The sequence below is a fragment of the Cylas formicarius genome, unplaced genomic scaffold, assembly GCF_029955315.1.
Source record: "Cylas formicarius isolate icCylForm1 unplaced genomic scaffold, icCylForm1.1 PGA_scaffold_3__17_contigs__length_32017465, whole genome shotgun sequence".
Taxonomy (NCBI): Eukaryota; Metazoa; Arthropoda; class Insecta; order Coleoptera; family Brentidae; genus Cylas; species Cylas formicarius.
In genome coordinates this window covers 31,738,449-31,748,612 of record NW_026844326.1, presented here as the reverse complement: position 1 = coordinate 31,748,612, position 10,164 = coordinate 31,738,449, and the positions used below count along the sequence as shown (strand labels likewise).

General features: G+C 39.9%; 1 protein-coding gene across 1 annotated transcript; it reads right to left on the bottom strand.

The window, feature by feature from the left end:
- Nucleotides 1–2,683: 2,683 nt before the first annotated feature.
- Nucleotides 2,684–9,965, bottom strand: LOC132700113 (transducin beta-like protein 3). The gene is made up of 5 exons (XM_060667234.1): nucleotides 9,430–9,965; nucleotides 8,891–9,372; nucleotides 8,574–8,834; nucleotides 4,349–5,093; nucleotides 2,684–3,488 (listed from the first exon to the last, which is right to left on the bottom strand). The coding sequence occupies exons 1-5, from the start codon at nucleotides 9,456–9,458 to the stop codon at nucleotides 2,684–2,686; spliced, it is 2,322 nt and encodes a 773-aa protein (XP_060523217.1). The 5' UTR covers nucleotides 9,459–9,965.
- Between the last annotated feature and the right edge of the window lie 199 nt (nucleotides 9,966–10,164).

The window sequence follows — 10,164 nt, the reverse complement described above, 5'->3', positions numbered from 1 at the left end:
AGTTTGTCTCTGTGTTGTAGAAAAAAAGTAATAAACCTCATCCGTTAAGTAGTTGGCCGTTATGTGGGTGGTATGCGGGGTTGCACAACCGGATTATTTTGCCGTGTTAACGTGGTCAAGATTTTGATAAGGCCGCATTACCATTTGGAAACAGAAATTAAAAGGTAAAATTGATTTACCTTGTTTGTTTTTATAAGTGCGGGATCTGAATATCCGGCTTTTTCAAGAGTGGATTTTAAAAACGCAATATTGGGTGCTGAATATGGGGTCAAAAAGGAAGGAAAGCCTTGTACATTGAGTTTTTATTTCGTAAAATGTGTTATAACTGATAATATTTCGAATACATTAGTTAAATCTGATAAATTTGACTTGACGGTTTTTGGATTTCCATGTCTTAATCGATCAAATAATCAAAATAATTAATTGACTGTGATTCACCCACGGTTTCATACGGTATTTATAAACGCGATAGGGAATATTTTTTCATTGCAGAAATTTATACTTAATGACCTTAAAAACTTTATTTTGTTCAGTGTTTACCGTTTGGTCACACAATTTGTTTATCTTGAACGGTTAGAGACTAAGGATTTTTTCCCCGTCGGAAAAATTTATCAATTTTCATTTTAAAATTGTGATCTGCATGAATTTGTATTAGCATATGTTTTAAGTTATAAGTTCACTGTAGCTTTTTTGATATGCTTCAAAAACCAACCAAAACTTGGAAAAAAACGTTTTAAATGGTATGTAATTAGACTAGAAACTAGTAATGAGTTTTTGAAAAATTTCCGAGGGCTGAGTTTTGGTGAACGATAGATTGGTTTTAAAAGTTGAAAAATTTTGAAATACGGTCACTAGGCTATCCAAATAATGCGCTATCGAAATGCATTAAGCAATACTTTCACGCATTTTTCAATTTGAAATGACCCAAATATATTCGTTTATTTTGAACACCCTGTAGCATCTAATTGAAATTATGTTGCATATATCTTTTATGTCATGTTCGAATAACGGTAATCTCAAATAGGAAACTAGTATTTTTTTAGGTTTAGGTTTAGGCATTATTAAAACAAGTTGAAGGATGCAAAACAAAATTTAAAAAATTGTACGTTTCATTTGTCGCCCTGTGTACTTTTAAATAATTGTGCAACCATTTTGTATTTGCCATTTTCTCATATCTTTTGAAACGGATGTGATAACGAACTTTGCCCTTATGCCCAAAATCTCTACTATTATTACTATTATTATTATTATTATCATTATTATTTATTTTTGGCTTTTGACAGTTACCCTTATCGCATAGTGTTACTTCGCAGAGACGGATCTGCCCCCCTGATATCTGTGAACCCACCCGTTGAATTACGACAAAATTCGTAAAGAAAAGGGTTCCGCGGCTGAATAATACGAAACGGCTACGAAAACAGCCAAGGTCGGAGACAGTCCCGGCACGGTCAGTGCCAACGCTACCGGCGGTTTTCGCATTTGCCCGCACTGAATCATTGGGTTTGTTCGAAAGCGTGACGATCCGGGAAATTTTGCGATATCGAGTAAACCTCGAGATTAAGATTTTTATTAATCAATTACGTGGCCGTCAAAGTTAATTAGAATATCGAACGGGTTGGCTAATACACCGGAAACGCGTTTTTCAACTTAATCTCGGCCCTCGAGTACTCGCCTCCATGTTAATCCGCTGTTACTTTGTAAACTTCGACCCTGCACCGTGCAAAAAAAAATGGATAACAGTCTAGTTTCCCGTTCGGCCTTATTTGTACTTGCAGTAACTCCGGTGCTAAACGCAACGTTTTAACTATTGAATAAAATAATGGATATTTTAAAACAATATCATAATGAGTGTTGCCTATATTGATGGCCAAATAACCCCTCGTAGGAAATAAACAGTACAAATAATACAGTGTAGCAGAATATTCAGAATTTAACAAAAAACAAAACTAACAAATATAAATAAGTCCCTTAAATCCACCTAAATTCACAATTTGACAATTTAAGTATTCTAAAGATATCAATACATAATTTTTAAATTTAATGTATTACTATTATTATTATTATTACAAGAATAAAGTGCAAAGTGGTAAATATTACGCGACATTATTACATAAATTGCGAGACTGCATACGTGTAAAACGTCGAGGAAAACTGACCAGAGGCGTGCGTGCTAGTGTTGCACAAGCTGCCATTTTAGAGTGTGGGTTCCAACAGATAGATCATCCTCGTTATAGTCCAGATGTGGCCCCCAGCGACTATTATTTGTTTGGATATTTGAAAAAGGTCTTACGTGGACGGCGGTTTAACGAAGAAGTTGAAGGCTGTTTTAGCTCATTTTGCAGGCAAACCATAAGAATATTTTTTTAAAAGGGATTGAGTTGTTAATAAAGAAATGTAATAAGTGTATTGAAGTTAACTACTTTGTTTCTTTCATTTTCAGACCTGGAAATTTTGGCGCTCTTGGGTATAATATGTCAATCGATCAAAAACGGTAACAGCTGATTTACTATAAGGCGTTCAAGAACCTTACATATAATACACACTAGGCTGATAGGGCGGTAATTTGAAACATCGAGCTTATCACCCTTTTTATAAAACGATTTGCGGATAACCGGATTTGAACCGTAAAATTTTCGTGTAAACGTACGGGCCCTAATAAAGCGCCCACTTAAAAGAAACACGTTCACGTACTGCGCGTATATTTCGAATTCGGTTTCATACAATTCACGGTGTAATTCAGCAGGTGCATGTCCTGCAGGGTCCGCGTGAGTCGCTTGAAGTGGCGCTCCGTGTAGGGCAGCGCCCCCTCGACGAGAGACGCCAATCCGACCGGTCTGAACTTGCCCGTCTGCAGCTCCTGCAACAATATGTTGAGCACCAGCTGCGCCGCTTGACAGTTGCGGCCGTTAGTGTTCCAATCCAACGCGCACTTCAGCAGGCTCGTCTTCAGCCCTTCGTCGAAGTGCCTCACCGCTTCCGCCAAACCGACGTCCTTTTTTTTAATGGCCCGTTCGACGATCCTCAACGTCTGCTGGGGTCGATTCAAAGTCAACGACAGCTCCAGCGCCTTGAGCAGTTCGTCGGCCTGCAGGTAATTGCTCAGACGCTGATCGATCAGCGTTAGTTCCTCCTCATCCTTTCGGCGGCGCTGTCGTCGCTCCTCAGTCGCGTCCGTCCACCGTACCAGCGACGAATCGCTACCGCCAGTTACTAATTCGGATTCGTCCCCTTTAACCGCTAACGCCCATATCCTGCCCTCGTGACCCTCCGCGGTGCTCTCGCAGCTCGCGTTTTTCACGTTGAAAAGTTTGACGAGGCCGTCCGCGCCGGCGCTCAGGATTTGGGCGCCCTTCGATAGGAACTCGAGACGTAACACGCTCGCTTCGTGGCCCTCCATGGTCCGCAGGCAGACGAGATCGGTCACGGACCACAGTTTGATGGTACAGTCTGCGGAACAGGACGCTACCACTTGGTCGGCGGGCGAAAATCTGTCGGTTAAAATGTAGAACTGAGACAACTACAGTCGAAACCCTATATAGCGAAATTGAAGGGACTGTTTTTTTTGTTTCGTTATAAACAGTTATAGGCACTTGAAAAATAACAATACGCATATGTGTTATGTAATATTTAATTATTTTATATACATATTTTAACATCCACTTAGGAACATTTTATATAAATATTGAAGAACTACATTTCATTTTTCAAATAATCCAATCACGACTGGCTTCCTTTTTTCTCTCCCACTCATATTGGCAGCTACTAACACTGTTATACGTTCTTTAGAAAGTTTTCCACCCGCACACTTTTCGCTTCGAAATTTAAGGGTTTTATCTGGCGTCATTTTCTAAAAAATACCAGTTTCGCCGGCATTGAAAATGTCGTCAGCGGGGTACTTTTCTGCTAGTTTTGGCCACGTCTTCTCCAGCCAATCGCTAGTTTTGCTTCTGTCGACATCACGGGCTTTCTTTGCACATCCAAATCGTAGATACAGTCGACGGTGTAAGTCCGTATCGGCGTCCTGCATCACTTTTCTTTTCTCCCCGTTCTATCTCGCGAATTAAGGCCACTTTATCATATAGAGATAAAATTTAAACATTAACTTAAGTTGTCGGTAATTAGGTTATTAGGGTAAGGAATTCTGAGAAGGTAAGAGACTCTATTAATTACAAGTGGGCCTACATTCCTTTCTTTGTTACCTGATGTGCCCTTTTTATAGAGAGTGAGATATCCGTTATACAGAGTGGATTAATACATAGCTTTGTATGGAGACCTAATAGTACAACAAATTTTTTTCGTAATACAGAGTTTCGCTATAGGGAGTTTTCACTATATATCCGGTACCCACCTGACGCACCATACGCCCCTCTTGTGTCCCGCTAGCGTGCCGAGCAGGTCCAGCGCGTCCGTCCATAGCTTGACCGTCCTGTCCTGGGACGCGGTCGCGATTATTTTGTCGTTCGGCGACACCGCGACGCTGTTAATCTCCTTCTGGTGCGCCACCTGGCTGCGGGTGCAACGCAAAACGTCGGCCCCGCCCCCTTCGTCCACCCGCCACATCTTCAGGCAGTTATCGTGACCCGCGCTGACAGCGTAGGGGTCGCCGCGGGCGAACGCGATCGCGCCGACGCTTCCCGTGTGAAGCGCGCCGATGGCGACGCACGTCGCGTCCCCGCCCCCGAACCGCCAGAGGCGTACGGCGTTGTCTTTGGCGGAGGAGAGCATCAGGTCGCGGTCTCGGTCGCTGACCGCCAACGCGAGCACCAGATCCGTGTGACCTTTGAGCAGGCGACAGCTCATGTACGCGTTGTCGAACACTTTGATATCGTTCGAGTTGGTGGCGATCGCGATATGGGTGTCCCCATGGCCGACGTACACCACGTCGTGGATCTCGCCGGTAAACCCGACGAACTGCTTGAGACAAACGAACGACTTTAAGTGGTGCACGACGATGTTGTGATCGACGGTGACGACGGCCACGCCCTTAGTCTTGGGGTCGTGCCTGAGGTGGGTGACGGCGACCCCGGGCGCGGTGGATTCCGGTTGGACGAAAACCTCGCGACCTTTGGGCACGTCCCATACACGCACGACGCCTAAAACGAAACTGTGTGACGGAAAAATACGATTTTCCACGACATGTAAAATCGACAGAAGAAGAATTTAAGAAGAAGAAGGAGAATTTTTATTAAGCACATATTGCACAATAATAATAATTGCAGTCTGTCAATATAAGGTAAAATACAAAAACAAAATGTAAAAAGTATTAAAAGTGTAAAACACGGAGTATAAAAATCGTACAAAAAGTGCAAGATAGTATGCTATGCTTTTCACACATTTCAGTAAACCAAGGATTTTAATTTATTTACTTATTGATTTATCAACGGGCCAACCGCCCAATAAAAAAATAGAGAACAAAATTAAAACAGCATGAAATAGATAGACGAACATTGGTTTTCCTAAATATTATGTTAGTATAGTTAGTCGACACGACAGTAAGGACATTTATAAGAGTAGCGAGGCACCAACACAACGTTATACAATACTCTTGCGGAGAAAAGAGGAATAGTTTTACTGACAGTCTTTAAGTCCTTTTTTTAATAAACTTGCACTCTGGAAGCAGTCAAGTTGTTCCGAAAAGCGATTCGCTAGTACAGCTGACCTAGTAAGAACTCTGCCCATAGTTAGTACGATGGAATTCCACTTGGTCTGGCGAGAGGGGAAGCGAAGCCCAATCTTACATAACAGCTCATGAGAAATTGAATGCAGTAGATTATAAAGTCCTTGGTGCTCCTTAAATGCTATATACCGGTGGAACCTATGATGCAGTCTTTCTATGTATGTGGACGTTATACGAAGGTGACCACACACAGGAACAGTAATCCAGGTGTAGACGCACGAGGGAGCAGAACAGTAATCTGAGAGATGGAATACTCTGGAAGTCCACTATACAACGCTTAATAAAGCCCAAAATCTGAAGTGATTTAGACATAATAAATGGAACCTGGTGTGTGTAGGTCAACTCAATATCGAATAACACTCCTGGATCCCTTATTTGGGGGAAAAGATGTTTTTCTGGATGCCAAAATAACCACAAAAAAAATCAAAAATAAAAAAAAAATACTTCGCGTTATTTTAATGCTCCCAATTTAAAGAGTCTAAATGCGGGTCCCGACTTCTCCATCTCTCCCTAGTCTGAAGTCGGTAGCTGCAAAATTGGAATACTTATTATGTTTTTTAATATTGCACGGAATATCGCGATCACCCTGTACAATACTTATAAACCGTAAATACAAAAGTTTAAACTGTATATATGGGTTATATTGTTATGTGAAAGAAACTGACATCTAAAACCCAGATTTAAAATTATTGCCAATTTTCGATAATAGGGCGACCCATTTTTCTTTTTTTGAAAAATTGTCAAGAATAAAACTTTATGGAGTCGTTTCCTCTGCGTCTTCTGGTTTAAAAGTACTTCCCGACCCCCAAGTCCCCCATATTTTTTTATATTTATATTTTTTTGTTTTTCATTTACGGGCAAGAACAGATATTTTCGAGATCTTACGGATGTTTTGCCTAAAAACAACACACCCTGTATATAATTCAGAATACGTTCGAAGTAGAGGTTATAGCCCCGAACCTGTAACGTTTCCTGGTCTACGAATTTTTCCAATAGAGTAGATGGTTTTCGAGAAAATATTTTTTTTCTGAAGTTATGGTCAATGACGTCATCGCGTCTAGACTAAGCGTAAGGAATAGAGATTTTCACACGGATTTTTTCAAATATCTCGAGCAACGTATATGGATAAAGTGTCTTTCACGTCTTTCAGAAATTAAAACTCGTGACAAAATTTGATACACATCAAATCAATATCAAATATCTCGCGCACCTTGGATGATGGACGGAAACTGTGGATAGAAAATTATACTTTACAGTTAACGATACTGTTTTGATCAAATTATCCTATATTTTTCCGTTTTTCGAGATCTTCCGGATTTTTTGCCCAAAAACAACACACCCTGTATATAATTCAGAATACGTTCCAAGTACAGGTTATAGCCCCGAATCTGTCACGTAGAGAAAATAAATAAATAAAATATAGAGAAAATAATTTTTTTCTTAAATTATGATCAATGACGTCATCGCGTCTAGACTAAGCGTGTGAAATAGTGATTTTTGATTCATGATGAAATTTTATATGACACCTTGGATAAAGTGTCTTTCACGCCTTTCCGAAATTAAAAATCGTGACAAAATTTGATGAACATCAAATCCATATCAAATATCTCGCGCACCTTGTACAATGGATGAAAACTGTGGATAGAAAATTATAGTTTACAGTTTACGATACTGTTTGGTCAAACTACCCTATATTTTTTCGTTTTTCATTTATAGACAATAATTTACGCACGAAAACAGATATTTTCGAGATCTTCCAGATTTTTTGCCCAAAAACAACACACCCTGTATATAATTCAAAACTTTTCCTGGTACATGCATTTTTCCAATTTGAGAAAATATTTTTTTTCTGAAACCATGGCAGTGTAAATAAAGTTTATAGTTCTAGATCTCCCGCCTTTTTTGGTTCAAGAATTATAACGAATGAAGTTCTTTTATACGGAACAAAATGATTGCGAAAAATGTTTCGAAAATTTTTCAAAAATATTTGCCGATATGCGATTGCATTTAGCTTTCATAGCTCACATGCGGGGACGGACTTCCACCACCTTCCCAAATTTTAAGCCAATAACTGCAAATTTTGAGCACTTGCTGCATTTGTCGTAGTAACACGATATATCTCGAACACCCTGTATAATATGTAAAAACCTTAAATACAAGAGTGTTAGCTCTCTGTACGGCCTAAACTGATATGTGACAGAAACCGTCACTTCGATAATATAGTCAATTTTCTTTAACAGATTAACCCAATTTTCAAATTTTTGCAAGTACCGGCACACCCGGTATACTTTTGAAAAGATGTCAGGAATGAAAGTTTATGGCCATCCATATGCTGCGTCTTCCCGTTCAAGGATTTCTTCGATATGATCTATTTTCGAGAAATCATCATTTTTTTCGGTTTTTGATAAAAATGGTTTTTGACTTTCAAAAAATACTTAACAATCACTAATTCCTCTCAATTTCAAGAGGTTCCGTCAGGAGCTCAGGCTCTATACTTTTTCAAAATTTCAATTCGATAGATTCCAATTTCAGACACTGGAGCTTGAAAAAATGGGACATTTTTTTTAAATTAAATATGCTGCCAACACTTTCGTAAAAAGGAAAACAAAAAGGAAATTTCAAAAATGAAAGTTTATAAATTGACTTACTTATTGTTGTAAGTCTTATGAGTATACTTGAAGAGAGTAAAAGGAGTGACTACAAAGGATAAGTTTCAAATTACACATATAGTGAAGGTGGAATTCATAAAAGAATTCGTAAAAAAAACTTGGAAAGCTGTAGAACCAACTAATTTACTAAAATGTCTAAACAACGAACCAATATTAGCGGCAGACGTGCAAAGTGAGGTTAGAAAATTAAATGTGTCATTCCGCACACCAAATAATCGGGAAGTCACCTTTTTCACCGGCGGAGGCTACATACACGGAGTCCGGGTCAGACTGGAAGCCTGGCAACTTGAACTTCCGGGGCATGCCGAGGAGAGTCTCGATCGTTTCGTACGTGGCGACAGTTTTCAGTGGCGTCCCTCGACCCAGCTCCCATAAAATTAAAACCTTGTCCCTGCCACTGGACACGAACCTCTGTCCTTCGTGCGCAAAAGCAAGTGACGTCACTTTGTTGTAATGCCCCTTGTATGCGGTCACTAGGTCGCCCCGTTCTACAGAAACGTCCTCCAAAATTGCCGTTTATCACTATTTTTTTAAATTCTCTAACCTAGTTCGTAGGAATTGATATTTCCGTCATCTCCCGACGCGAATATTACATTATCGTGGAAGGTGACGACGTTCACGACCCCCGTGCAGCCTTTCAAGTTCAACAGGCATGTCTGCAACTGCCAGTTCCATAAGCGAATGCTGGAGTCTGACCCGCCGCTCGCCAGGTGGTCGCCGTTTAATGCCAGCTTCGCTACGGACCCCTTGTGAATACATTTCCACGTTTTTTCGAGCTCGCCGCTGATCTTCCACAGTTTAAGCAAACCGCTCTTGTGGGCGGACACTATTTTTACGCCGTCCGTGGTGAAAGTGTGAATCGCGTCGGCATCTTCGGTATCCGCGTCCCCCACCAACCTTTCCACCGCACCGGTCTCGGCGTCGAGTAAATTAACGCTCGCGTGCGACTGGCAGTAGAACGTCGACTCTAACCATTCCACATTGCCGCCGGTATAGAATGCCCCGTGTTTAGACTGAATTTCATATCTAAAATTGAACGGACTATGCCGCACCACCATCTCTTACGCAAATTTTCAGACTTACACCTCCTTTAGTTTAACTGCGTTAGCCATTTCGGCTCGCGCAAAACAAAACTTTAAGTTAACCTACAAACGTAACCTAACCTAACTCTTTTGGGGGTCATATGATCTGTGATAGTAGATATGGGCATTTAAATTCTGCAATTTACGTATTTAGTACATAAGTTCACAGATGCCATATTTGCCATATAGTTGCTGAAACCATAGCTCCTTATGCCTTATGCTTTCCGTTCATGCTTATCGCAATGAACATGTGTTTCCTATAATTTTAAAAATGGCAAAATTTTATTTTTCGTGCAGAGAATTAACGAATTTTATGTTCTCTACAAATGTAATTTTATTTTGTTGTCAATTGTAATAGTTTTTGTGTCAACTTTAAGAATTTTTAGGTGATTGCGCGCTATAGTTTTCTTACTGCTGTTACGAGTGATATTGTTTATATGCTAATTTTGAAGCACCAGCGACGATGTACCTAAAGTAAACACATTGTTTCTGCCATTGCTGTTACGTTGTTACAATAAAAAACTCGCCGTTTTTTAACTCCCAAATTTTTGTATCTCTCTAACGACATATTTAAAAAAAAATTATGTTCGAAATTCAAAAGTAAAGTAGATAAACTAAAACGATGGGACTTTTATTAACGCATATTTTGGAAGTTAGTTTTATGTAATCACAATACTGCCATTTTCTATAATTTCGTGATTAAATCAAATAAATATGACAGTTTGGCAATTACGCA